The sequence below is a fragment of the Schistocerca piceifrons genome, chromosome 1, assembly GCF_021461385.2.
Source record: "Schistocerca piceifrons isolate TAMUIC-IGC-003096 chromosome 1, iqSchPice1.1, whole genome shotgun sequence".
Classification (NCBI taxonomy): domain Eukaryota; kingdom Metazoa; phylum Arthropoda; class Insecta; order Orthoptera; family Acrididae; genus Schistocerca; species Schistocerca piceifrons.
The window spans coordinates 149,303,637-149,318,249 of record NC_060138.1 but is presented as its reverse complement, the minus strand read 5'-3'; the positions used below and the strand labels follow the sequence as shown (position 1 = coordinate 149,318,249).

The 14,613-nt window shown below is 36.6% G+C and overlaps 1 protein-coding gene across 1 annotated transcript in view; it reads left to right on the top strand.

Annotated features, from left to right (window-relative positions):
- LOC124783678 (calcium-activated potassium channel slowpoke) overlaps nucleotides 1-14,613 on the top strand; it is an 867,461-nt gene that overhangs the window by 227,265 nt on the left and 625,583 nt on the right. The window contains exon 8 of the mRNA XM_047254040.1: nucleotides 6,703-6,808. Coding sequence (XP_047109996.1) covers nucleotides 6,703-6,808 — 106 coding nt within the window. The remainder of the gene's footprint in view (nucleotides 1-6,702; nucleotides 6,809-14,613) is intronic.

Below are 14,613 nucleotides of genomic sequence, written 5' to 3'. Positions count from 1 at the left end.
GGACAAAAGGAGTATCAAACTGACCAACATGAGGTCTAGTTTTGAAAGACAATAGGCAGCCGAATGAGCTCACGTGAAGGTCATGCTTTCTGAACAGAGCTATATAAAAAAAAAAAAAAAAAAAAAAAAAAAAGGCATCCCTCAAATGATGCTTGAAATCATGTGCAGCAAATGTGGCGCCAGTTGAGAATTTAACTGCAATGTTTAGCTTGGAATTTTAAAGGGTACTAGAAGATATTTGTCAGGCATGTTATGTAGATCATGCTATCTGCTGTTGTGTGGTGTTGACATCTATGCCATCGATGCTCAAAGGTGTAAAAATTTTTTCAGTAGAGAATCCTTTAGGAAAGGAAATGTGCATTCTCAATCTGCATCTCATTTGCTGAGCATGATTTTGAGCATCATTTAGAGGTGCATCAGATGTTTTGTAAATATATTTTATTTGTTATTTACCTTTTCTTCTTTTCCTTAATTCAGTAACTGCACTATTCTTTTAATTTCATTCATCATAATCAAAGTTTGTAGAAAGTTGCAGCTCAGTGTTATTAATGATATAACCAATAAAACACTATTCTTTTCAATTTTCCCTTTCTCTTCCTCTTTTACGCATTTTTATTTTTCACTCGGACCCTTCTATTTACTCTGACTGAAGTTAGTGAAATTTTAACTAATATGTTGCCTTTAATCTTCTCCTCTTTAGGGTGAATATTCCTTCATCCACACCTCCCTTCCTCTTCATAACAGGTTACTCTCTTTACTCCCTTTTGGTTCAAAAGCTGGGAACACTGTATCCTGTTTTAACCATTTCTTGTGCCAATATTAAGATATGTGCATTCTAAAGGAATATAGTGGCCAGACTTTTTGTGATTTTAATAATTTACTGGGCTGACTTTTTATGCAAAAGACAGAATATATGGAATTTTGGAATACTATGTATTTTCTGTAGGATACTATCCTGGGCTATATACAAGTAATCGGAGTAAAGGTAACTGTTGTAATAGTGATGCACACAACTTACGTAACACGAAACAAAATACACTTAAAACACTAATAAATGGGTACTGACACTGGTAACCATAGAACATTATATTCATATATAAAAAACAAAGATGAGGTGACTTACCAAACAAAAGCGCTGGCAGGTCGATAGATACACAAACAAACACAAACATACACACAAAATTCAAGCTTTCGCAACAAACTGTTGCCTCATCAGGAAAGAGGGAAGGAGAGGGGAAGACGAAAGGAAGTGGGTTTTAAGGGAGAGGGTAAGGAGTCATTCCAATCCCGGGAGCGGAAAGACTTACCTTAGGGGGAAAAAAGGGCAGGTATACACTAGCACACACGCACATATCCATCCACACATACAGACACAAGCAGACAACGGAACGACGCTACTCAGCTGTCAGTACCAAAACTCTATCTCCCAGACTATAAAATCAGTATGAGCGCTGTCTGTATCACAGGCAGCCACAATATTACGCCTCCCTGAGGGCCAGACATAATATGAGGAAGGGCCAGTCAAGAGATTTGAAACTGTTGCAACTGTTGTTGAGATATAATAGTCACCTACTCATTCAGAGATGCTAGTAGTGGTGATTAGACTTAGATATTGTCAGAACTTCCAACAGAGAGTGTAATTACTTCAATAATGAAAACTGAAACTGAAAGCTATATTATAATTCAGATGTCATTTCTTCAAAACATGCTACCAGTTTCGACACAAAAAAGCCTCATCATGAGGTCCCAAGTGTAATCTGCCAATAATGTTTGGACCACAATGACAAAGAACAAAGAACAATGGAGTCTTTAAATGAAAACAAGACAACGTATTGAGCACGTTATGTCAACAAGTGCAACCAACGAAGTCAATCGCATCAGGACCAAATCGACTGGATTCCATAACTTACAGTAACAAGTCCACGAATGGTCAGATGACAACTAAAACTCCACAGGTTGCACATGCTGATGTATGACATTTGACTTAAGATACAGCTGTTGCTTTCAGTTTTCATTATTCAGGTACTTCATGTCTGGCTGCTGCCTCACTGTCCTTGATGGATTGTCAGAGAAGGATGTTAGCTGTACAGTGTCATTCGGCAAGTGTTGGCCGGTGCTGGAACTGGGCCCACAGGTGATATTGATGGTGCTTCCAGGTTTGATAATCATTACAGAGAATCTATAAGTGGAATTTTTGGGCTGGATGCTGACCAAAGTGGTGGAAACAGACCAGGTCATACAGTGCATAGCAACAGTTGTACAAGTGGGGTGCTGGTGGAGCGGGTCTGTTGTCCCCACACTGTATAGCACTTTAAGAACTGAGAAATGTGATATCATAGCTTTTGTATACTAGTTTTAAAGCATCCCACCGCAGATTCTACATTCAGTTAGGCTTGATGTGAAAAAGTTCTGTGGGAATGTAGGTGATTCCTTGCTCTTTTAAAAAGGTGGGAATAGTCTCAGATGTGAATTGTGGACTATTCTTTGTCACAGTAAGATGAGAAGGCCTTTTGTTGGTGAACTTTGGAGAAAGAAAGAATGATGATTTTTGGGTCTGAGTCTGTAGTGCCCATTGTCTGTACTTAAGAAAAACAAGAGTATGTATCAATAATGGCCCACAATGTCTTAATGTATGTCTAATGTAGTTTATTAATTATGGGGAAAAAAGGCTTTTGCCATTTTCTGCACAGGCTTTGTTGTAGTGAACTAGTTGTTCAAAGTCTGAGACACGGATTGGCCCATAAGCATGGTAATGAACCAACATTTCATGTCACCAACTTCCCAGTGACCATGATACGCGAGAGATAAGATACGACATCATGGTGTAGGGAGGATTACTACTCTTAGATCTGAAAGAAGAAGAAATTCTTTGATACAGAAGTAGATAGTGACAGGGAAAAGTAACACTTGAGCTATTTTGCATGTCACATTTGTGGCTGATTCTGAGGTGGCGAGACCTGGAATTACTGGGTGCTTCTATACAGTAAGGGAATACCTAGAAAAAGAAAACTTTCTCACCAATGAAGACTGTTTTTATAAAATATTTAAAGTAAGAAAATATTGTATAATTTTATCTTTTGTTAAAATAATGTCTGAAAAAAAAAAGTCAGGTAATGTGTATTGTAATTAATTAATGGGCCAATATCTTTTGTACACTGTACAGTCCAAGATTCACAGAACCAATAAATAAATAAATAGTTTTGTATTATGTGTGATGCTTCATTCCATTTGGTTCCCTGTGAGTGAGAAATTTCCAAATGCGGTTATATGAAGCATCAGTTGTTACAACAGGGGCTTGCTGGGAGCTGTACGGAACAAGGCAGGATGTAGATTTTAAATTTAGTTTAAGCATTAGGAAAACCTTTTCACTTGCTACAGACCACTCAAATTTGACACTTTTGTATCAAAGTGTGTTAAATGGAATAGGAGTAATAGCTTTGGCACAGTTTATTCACCTGTTGTGGAATCACACACTGATAATTACATACATTTGTGACTGGTATTAAAAATCACTTTGTGTATTTTGTTGGAAACGATATTTTGAGACATTGCACCTCTTTCAATATTTAATAAACAATTTTGAGACGTTTTATCAACCTTGGCAGTGAAATGAAATGAAATGAAATGATCGTATGGCATTGTTGGCCGGGAGGCCCCATGCGGGGAAGTTCGGCCGCCGTATTGCAAGTCCTTTTTAGTTGACGCCACTTCGGCGACTTGTGAGTCAATGATGATGAAGAACACACAACACTCAGTCATCACGAGGCAGAGAAAATCTCTGACCCCGCTGGGAATCGAACCCGGGACCCCGTGCGCGGGAAGCGAGAATGCTACCGCAAGACCACGAGCTGCGGACTGCAGCTGAAATAATGCAATTCAGTAAAAAGTAGGCTGCAGAACCATTACTTCAGTTTTTGTTAACATTGTGCACCTGAATTTTCACTGATCACAGAAGAATTGAACTGTAACAGTTTATTAGATTTTAAAGATGTTAACATCTCCTAGATATTGAAACATGATTCCATAGTTTATCCTTTTACATCTCATTTGTATTAGCTCTTCAAGTTATAAGTGCCTGTTACAATTTCCTCCAACATTTAAATTTTTCTCTTACAATGCACAGAGTTCTTCACAGTGTAATGAAGCACTGAAAAATCCATAAAGAGTCTTAGGTGAAATGGAGTTTAGTCACCACATTTGTGTTTCTATTGCTGCATACGTTTATCCATTGGCTATGTTGGGAATTACTCATCTAAATTCCACTACATTACAAATGTATTTTTGTCCTATAGTTAATGTTTAAGGATATTGAAGACGGCACTGTATCGGCCGGAGATAGTAGGAAAATACTGTGTGACTGGCCAAAAGCTTTGCTTACTCAAGTATACATTTAATGTAAGATCTTTGTTGTTTAAGTAACTGTAATGTTACCTTTAAATTGCTTTGTTGTGTAAAACTGTAGAGTCTGTTCTCCTGTAATTTTTTCTCAATTCCATGTTTAGCCTACCCTGTAGTGATCCTGCTGTTGCCTGTGTGTATGTCAGAAGGAGCAGTGGCATTTGTGGAGCTTTAAAGTACCATGCACTTCCATATCATTGTTTCTGGCCACCCATGAAAGTTAATTCTCATCTGAATTGTTTTTAATAGGTTCCCTGCATGTTTACTAATGAACATAAATCTACAGTTCCTAAATAACGCAGTGGCTGATACGTTGTTCGTGTGTCTGTTAGTTACTCATAACTAATAATTTTTATAGCTTCTCTAATAAGATCTAAGAGACATATTGTTCCATATACTTGTCTCTATTCATATTATATTTAGTTTGCTCCCTATTTCCATATTATTGTAATTCCTTTTGTACTTTTTCATGTCCTATATCTTATCACTTCTGTAGAATATTCCTCATTTCTCTTTTATATTGGAGTAATTTACTGTGATACAGTATTGATTTAATGTTTTTTATTTAAAAGAAAAATTTTCTTTCCCTGCTTAATTTCATAGTTACAAGTTTTATATTAGCTACGGAAATTAAATAATGACAGTTAACTGAAATTGTTGGAAAACCTTTGAACAGTGGAGGTGTAGCAAGTAATGAATTCATTTGTGACATTCTATGTAATTGCTCTAAGTTAGAATTTATCATTTTCTTTTAATTTTCATCCATGAAATAGTGTATGTATCATTCATAAGAACATATTCATGAACATATAATATTCAATTATTAGAAGGACATCCTCTTATATCCGGGTAATATCAAATAAGTACCTTAACAATCAAGCTGGAATTAATTTTCCTTGTTATATGTTTGTGTTTCAGTGTGTTATTTTTTCATTATGTTATGATGAATGAAGGAAATTTTAGAGAAACAGGACACTCTGGCAGATTGGCATATGAAGAACTGCTCTTTTTAGTTTACAATGCATCTCTTTTTTAGAGTAATTAGATGCAGCTCTATTTCAGTGCCAACAAAGTGTAGTGTCTTCGTGTTCAATTTTGTCATCACATATGTTTCTACATAGAAATTATGTGCTTTGTTTAGTAAGTTCCTGTTTAGTTTTATACCAGAGGTCCATGTTTAAAGTGCTGGAAACTAGATTCTTTAGTACTGCTCTGTCTGATAGATACCACTTTCCATTTCTTAAACAGAATTTGCAGCCACTGCACTTCTTCTGTTTCTGACATCCATCTCATTGTGGGAATTACTTTTTCCTAATCAACCACATAACCTATTGTAAGCCTATCAGCCACTTATATTGCAGGAAAGAGCCAGATCTCGAGCTGGAAGGACTGCTCAAACGGCACTACACGACTGTCGAGTTTTTTCAGGGAACTATGATGAATGCTGTAGATCTAGAGAGAGTGAAGGTAAACTCATTGCTGGCCTGGCTCTGGAATGCTGCGGTGCATCACATAGTCTCGCCCCATCTCGCTTGTATTTCTTTAATACCTATAAGCAGCACTTTTATTCAGACTGAAATCTTTTCATTGTTGCATCTGAAGTACAACTGATCTTAGAAAATGTGCATGTTTTCTAATAGCAGGAATGTAAGACATTAGCTGTAGTATAATAGCCAGTAGAGTTAGTCATGTAGTCTGACTGCTAAGTTACATTATATGCATTAATGTAATCTATATCAAATGATTTATATTAACTAGCGTTACTTATAAGATAGTTTTCTGCTGCTAGTGTTCAATTTGTGTATGAAATATGTGGCACTATTGCCTTCAAATATTTGTTTTGAAATCTAGATGAAAATTTATATCTTTTGGATTTGTCTTCTCTTTGAATTGCCTGTAATTCATTTGTGTACCTCAGGGAACATTTCTGTTCACTGAAATTGGTTTTTCAGCATCTAAATGCTGCTGTGTAACCATTCAGGTGCAGCCATAAAAAGATTTCAGTTTGCTTTGTATTTTGCATGCATATAAGGAATACAAGGTCATCAGATTTGTACGATCACGACTGAAATAACAATTTGTTTGACTGAAGACAATTGTATATCCAAAATATTATGAGCAGTGTGATGACTCTGTATTTCGTGCATTTGTTTGCAGCATAATGTTAGCTGTTATGACCTGTTTAATTTTTTGTACTCTAGATTTTAGCATTGTAGGTTTTTATTAATAATTTATTTTGTTGTTCTTCATTATTTATCTGGTCCGGTGATTCTTTTTTCGTGCGGGCGGTGTTGGAATGAGCAGAAAACCACCAGACCTTGAGTTGGAAGGCCTGTTCAAGAGGCATTTCACTACTGTTGAATTCTTCCAAGGTTCAATAATGAATCCAATTGATCTTCAACGGGTTAAGGTGAGACAAGACTGGCGGAGCAGTGCAAATAAAAATATTTTCATCCCCTGGAATTTTAGTAATTGTTACCAATACCAAGAACAGCCCTATTACATAATGCATGTAACACAGAAATGTTCCTACTTTAAGCATAATTAAATAATGTTAAATAATTGTAAACAGTGTGATAAATTTGTAGGCAGCTATTAAGATATGAAATCAAATAATGAATCAGTTGAAACCTGATGTTAGTCAAAGAACTAAAAAAAGCAACGAAACCAATTTTACTAGACTTGACCTTGGACCCTTTTGCTGCAGGAGTCAGAGGAAAGATTATTAGATGAACAGACAGACATGTAGAATATGGCTTTATTTCTTTTAGGTATTGTTTTATCTAATTTACTATTTTCTGTTAATCGGTACACCATGGGAAAAAATGTAACTATTTGAAGGATATTTCCAATTATGCTATTTCTCACAAGTTTGATGAGTGATTATCTCTACTCTACATTTAGCTTCACACAGTTTTCCCTCCATATTTATAGGTTAGCTCCCACTTGTGTATATTTTCGGTACTCAGTGGCACACAAAGGTTATTAAATATCATAAAATAACAGCATTTCATTAGCTGCTAGGAGTTGAAAATTTTCAAAAGAATGAAAGTTTTACTAAAGAGTGTCTGTCTTACAGATCAAGTGGATAAAGTGTATCTTATTCTTTTTAATTTCTTGATCTTTTTGAGGAGATAATGGATGATGGATACACAGGCAACATATGTGGTCATTAATACCCCCATATGGTGAGCAGAAGCAGAATGTTGTATACTTAGATCAACTGTCATTCAGAATATCTGCAGCAGTGTTTCATCACATGTGTGGAACAGGGTCATAACTGCCTAATGGTATGGATAATGGTTGAGCCTGCTGTGTACCACCCACCTGCCATGGGAGAGAACATTCATTACAATTGTCAACAATCATCCAGTTATACATACCTAACAAATGGATCATAAAATGCACGTCACAAGTACTTGAGGCATATTTTACGTGACTGTACGTGGTATCTGCAATATTTGCAAAAGAAGTGGAAACTGAGCGAGGCTGATTTTCATTTGCTGGTAGAAATCTGTCTTTCTCATGACTAGTATTATCCTGGCATTAGTCATCCATTTGGTCCATCAGCAAGGCTACATTTCAATAGATGAAATCATAAACCTACTAAATTCACATGTGTGAGTAGCTAATAATCCCTTTGATGTGATTGTTGCTAATCATCTGTACAAACTTGAACTCATTCTGTTGTATAGTATTATCCACGATCAGTTGAATGGACCAGCTTACTTGGCATTTTGAGAGATATACTGTCTGTACAGGGGAACTGTCTTTAGGAGCTGACCTCTTCATGCATCTTCTGGATAACGGGTTCCCAGGACAATTCAATTTGTGTGTACCTCAGTTTTTGCACAAGACTTTCCCAAGATGATTGATCAGGTTTGGAGGTCCTGTGCATTGACATGCACAGCCTCCTGACTTCACTGAGTCTCTTTGTGGTGTTAATGCATAGAAAGCATGTTTACCATTCTCTAGCTTAACACACAACAACTTGGAACAATATCTCCATAACACATGTGCAGCTGTTTAACTGAGCTGAGGCATTTTCAAGCATGCTTTGTTCCTCAATTCAGTAACTTTGACCATCTCCTGTAATGTGATGATAGTATTCCAATAACACTGTGACACACAACTCAGTACTACCTATGCCCATATAAACATTTTGTCTTATTTTGATCTTAGGGAACATCTTCCAACATTATTACAAATGTTTAGGCACACCCAATGTATTAATGACTTTGTAATAGGGTAAATTGCATTTCTGTAGATTCAAGGTCATCCATTACATAAAGTCCTTCCTCCTTTCAGTGCGTACTTACTATTTTCTGACTATTATCCATATAGCTGCATACTCTGTTCTATTTAGCACATATATGGTTTGCACGATTTGTCATGTAAATGTTATTTTTTCCTTGTACTAATGATTTTCAAAAACTGTATCCTGCCTTTCTAAGAAGTCCAGTACAAAGAATCTGGACCATCACCAATAATAGCATGTATTCTTAAACAACTTAATGGAATGGACTCCAGCATGTGTCAGTGTCTAGTCTGTAATATTGGCATTTTTCATAATGTCTGTAATTTAAAATTTCATATTCCTATTTTGTTTTCTTTGATTTTTGGTTGTATTTGATATGTCAATACTTTGGTACTGCATGAAGTAACTGTTGTGCTCCTCACAACACATAAATTTAAAGAAAAAAGATTTTAAACTTTTTCATTATTATTTAAAGGTCACAATAGCATTACTGGTGCTTAATGTCAGTCTAGAGAACACACGACTTGTATTTATTGTTGTAATGATGTGTTTAAAATTCCATGCACAGCAAACATAGCACCTTATTTACTGTAGGTTCAAACATAACATTTTCTGTTGTCCAAGACAGCTGTAACTGATTTGATCAACTGTTTTTAGAACTTCAGCTTGCATTATATGCACAATGCTTATTCAGATAATTTCTTGGCTGTCTTTTTGCCATTGTGTTAAGAACACAATATCTTCTTGGAAATGTGTTATTGTATCATAGTTCTGAAATCTTTCATTTTTTCCTTATATGCAGCAGTTGTTGTAGAACACATATAGGGTTGTATGGATGCTCACTAACCGAGGCAATTGCAGTGCTATTTCCAATATATTACTCTTATAGCAAGCTTTTCAGCATTCAGAAAATTAACTTCAGGCTCTGCTATTGTTTAATTATGAGAATTAGTGCATGCATAAACCAGTGGGAAAGCTCCTATCAGAACACAAAAAATACAAATGTGTTCCTGTTTATTTAAAAGACTGACTGAAAAGGACAGTACCAGCTGTCTCATTCTATCTTCCTTTACAAATTTTCCCAAATATCTTGGCACGTGAACATATGCTTTTGTTGACATGCAAATCAACTCAAGCTTCCCTAACAGTAACTCACTCATGCCCACTAGTCTATCCCTGTAAGTTGCTAAAATCTATCCACTTCTAATAATCCTTTTGCACTCATTCATTCAGTGCAACTCATTGTCATTACCTCTGTGTGTCTCACTGTCATTGTCTCTTGTGTCACAGTCCCTTCATTCTGTCCTGCCACTACAGTCCCCTCTCACTGTCATTGTCTCCCTGTCCTACTACCTCTGCCTCATATCACTGTCATTATCTCTCTCTTCCTTCTCATTGTTGTACACGCTGTCTCTCGTTCTTACTGCCTCTCACCCATTTTCTCTTTCTCTTTATTCCTCCCCCTCCCTCCCTTTCCATTGGCACTGTCTTCTTCTCTTTACTCCTTCCCCATGGCACTGTCTCCTTCACTCTTTTTCCCAGGACTGTTCTGTCACTGACTGTTTCACTGTCAGAGTGTCCCTCTCTTTCTCTCACACTGCTATTGTCTCCTTTGCTCTTTCTATAACACAACCACTGTCTACTATCTTCCAGTATTTATTACTTTTCTGTCTTGTTGCCACTGTCACGGTCTTCTTCTCTCTAAGTATAAGAAAGCGCTAACATATTAGCAAGCCAAAATTTTTGAAAGTCTGTTAAATAAACAGGAACATAATAACATTTTTTGTGTTTAAACAGCAGCATTTTTCTACTGGTTCCCTTCTTTTCCCTTCTGTAACAGGGCATGTAACTCATATGAAAATAAATGTATTGGTCAGTAAAATGTAGACAGTGTACTTATATGAAAGTGAAATAACACTAAAATAATTTTACATCTCAGGCCAGATTTTACAAGCAAAAAAATTTTCCATGTGCTTCAGTACTACAACATGAGATTACTAGATGATAATGGAGATACTATACAGCATATTTGTTCATGCTACATCACTTTATAAACCATACTTTTATCTTACACCAGATTTTAATGTGTATTTTACATGTTCAAGTAGGGTAACTTTGAACGTCTGTATCTTGGAAATGGATAAAGATATGAAGAAAATTTTCAAGGTTGTTAAAGATTAGGATCTTTGGAATATATCCCGAAAATTTCGATCATTTCTTATGTATAGCTGTCTTGAAATCCTTTGTTGGGTTTGCTTCAATGGTGACAGTGAAAATATAGCAAAAAACCATTTTTTTGGGGTTTTCTGAGAAACCGCCAATGAACTATTGGTGCTTCCTTAAGTCACATTAAGCCTACCATCAACCATATGAAACTGAAAAAGAACCAACTGATTCTCTCCATTTTCCTAAGCAGTAGGAAGTGTGTAATATTCATATTTTGCCCCTCTAGTGTAGGGAACTGACGCTAAGATGATCTTTCTGCTGGGTGTACAAGTGGTCACTAGCCCAGAGCTATCCAAAACACTTTACTGTACCTTTTTAATGCCAATATAACCTGAGGTTTGAGTGCAAGAAAATTTCATTTTTGTAAATTTTTATGCGTAGTGACTAATGGGAAACTTGACAGTAAAGTCTGGGAGCTAGCAAATGGGAATATTAAGAGAGTATTAAAATTTATAGTGTAGTTTTGGCGGTTAGGGGATTTAATAATTGTGAAAATCCCCGCAGTCTATAAAAAAGTTTAAAAAAAAAATCATAGTCTTTTTCTCTGTTGTATCCAGTTTTGTTGTACCATCTGAGTATATTCTGCTCCTTCTCACTTTCATTCTCTCTATGACAACATATCAACACTTTTCTTTTATTCTTTCTTTCGCTTCCTCTTTCTTTCAACCATCAACCTGCAAAAATGCTTTCCACCTGTTACCTTTCACATATTTACATCATTACCCATCCCGATTGTGAAAAAGTCAAATCTTAATCACATTCTTCTACTATCCTGTATCTACATCTACATCTGTACTCTGCAAACCACTGTGAAGTGTATGGCAGACGATACATCCCATTGTACCAGCTTTTGGGTATTAGAGTTTATTCCCATTTTGTTCACGTATCGAGTGCTGGAAGAATGATTATTTGAATACCCCTGTTGAAGTAATTATTCTAATCTTATCCTAACGATCCCTATATGAATGATACTTTGGCAGTTGTGGTATATTCCTAGAGTCCTCATTTAAAGCTAGTTCTTGAAACTTTATTAATAGACTTTCTTGGGATAATTTATGTCTGTCTTCAAGAGTCTTCCAGTTCTGTTCCTTCAGTGTTTTTGTGACACTCTCCCATGGGTAAACAGACTTGTGACCATTCGTGCTGCCCTTCTCTGTGTACATTCAGTATCCTCTGTTAGTCCTGTTTCGTATGGATCCCATACACAGAAGTATTCTAGAACAGGTCACACAAGCGATTTACTCCCTTACGTACTAATTACATTTCCCCAGTATTCTCCCAATGCACAGCGATACCATCTGCTTTACCCAAAACTGAGCCTTTGTGAGCACTCCGTTTCATATCCCTACAAAGTGTTACACCCATGTATTTGTATGAGCTGGCCACCTTTGTGAGCACTCCGTTTCATATCCCTACAAAGTGTTACACCCATGTATTTGTATGAGCTGGCCACCTTTGTGAGCACTCCATTTCATATCCCTACAAAGTGTTACACCCAAGTATTTGTATGAGCTGGCCAATTCCAATAGTGACTCATTGATATTATAGTCAATTGTTTTTTTGTTTTGTGAAGTGCACAATTTTACATTTCTGAACATTTAAAGCATGTTGCCAGTCTTTGCACCATTTTTAAATCTTATCAAGGTCTGACTGAACACGAGGAGTTACTAAAAAAAATGAAATAACATTCCTGTGGGTGGAGTTTGTGTAGTACCCAATTCTGCCGCTAGGTGTCTACAGCACAACCCATTGCCAGTTCAGTGTCACCTGTGTTGTTGACCTGGCTTGTTCTGTTCATCTGCTGTGATTGTTTTTGCTAGCACTGTTTTGTTCTTGTTATGTGGAGTTTATCCATAGTGGGTACTAATGAACTTGGTGACTGTTCCTTTATAGGGGGTAGAAAAATTTCCACTACCAGTCACAATAAAAGATTATTTATGCTCCACAAGACCAGTTTTGGGGTTTCACCCATTATCAGGTTTTTATACATTCATGTTCATGTTTATATTGTTGTATTGTTGGAGATCACTATTTGAATCCAAAGAAAATTATTCGCTGGTGACTAAACAAATACAAATGGAATAATTGTAAGTGGCAAGGCAGCATTTGTCAAAAACTTAAAGATGATGTATCCTTTTTATAATTATGCTGTGGTGATAATTTTATGTATTTACTTTATGTAAGTACAGTTACTTTTTTGACAAATGATGCTGCCTTGCCACTTACAATTATTCCACTTGTATCTGTTTAGTCACCAGAAAATAGTTGTCTTTGTATTCAAACAGTGATCTCCGGCAATATAAACATCTACATAAATGTATAAATACCTGATGAGGGGCACAAGCCCAAAACCGGTTGTTTGATGAATAAAAAATCTTTTATTGTGACTGGTAGTAGAAATTTTTCTACACCCTCTTCTCGTTACGTTTTTTATGACAGCAAGTTTAAGTGAACAATGTGCAGCTGTGAAATTTTGTTCTCTACACAGTAAAAATGCTGCTGAAACTGTTTTAATGTTGAAAACAGTTTAACAAGATGACACTATGGGAAAAACTCAAGTGTACGAATGGTTTGCTCAATTTAACAATGGCGACATCTCAACTGATGACAAACCTCAACCTGGACATCAGTCAACTGCTCAAATCGATAGAAATATTGGAAAAATTGTAGAGCTTGTGCTCACAGACTGTCGACAGACAATCGATCAACTGTCAGGGACTAAGGGGTACCTTGGAACTTGGTTCAACGAATTTTAATGGAAGATTTGGGAATGAAAAGGGTTGCTGCCTAGTTTTTTCATTGGACCCTGTCCGCAGCTCATGGTCTAGTGGCTAGCGTCCTACCGCTGGATCATGGGGTCCCGGGTTCGATTCCCGGCCGGGTTGGAGATTTTCTCTTCCCGGGGACTGGGTGTTTATGTTGTCCTCATCATTTTATCTTCATCATCATTATTTGTGACAGTAGCTTGATTGGACTGTGTAAACAATTGGACTGTGTAAAAATTAGGAGCTTGTATGGCCACTGATGACCATGCAGTTTAGCGCCCCACAAACCGAACATCATCATCCTTGGGTTTTGACTCAAAATCAAAAGGAATATAGAGTTGAAATATGTTGTGCTTTGAAACAACAGCTTGAAACTGATCCAGACTTTCTGTCAAAGGTCATTACTGGTCATAAGTCAGAAACAAAGCAACAGTCAAACCAATGAAAGACGTCATCGTCATCATGATGTCCAAAAAAAATGTCATCGACTCAAATCAAACATCAAATCAATGCTTATTTCCTTTTTTGATGCCAGGTCATAGTTCATTCAGAGTTGTTCCCCCAGGCCAGAGTGCCAATCAGTCCTTTTATTTGGAAGTTTTAAGATAATTGCGCAACATTGTTTGTAAAGAAAGACTTGATTTGTGGCAGTCAGGAGACTGGTTCATCTGTCACAACAATGCACCTGCACATGCAACAATTTCTCATAGATAGTTTTTGGCTAAAAAGGGGAAGTTCTGCTGCTCCATGCACCTGATTCGTCTGATGTGGCTCCTTGTGACTTTTTCTTATTCCCATGCATGAAAAGGAGCACTAAAGGATGCTGATTTGACAACACTGAAGAAGTTAAGAAAAAAATGAGGGAGAAGCTGTCAGTCAATTCTGAAGATTACTACAAAAAGTATTTCAAACAACAGAGGGAGCACTGATGGGACAAATGCATTAGTTGTAATGAGAGTATTTTGA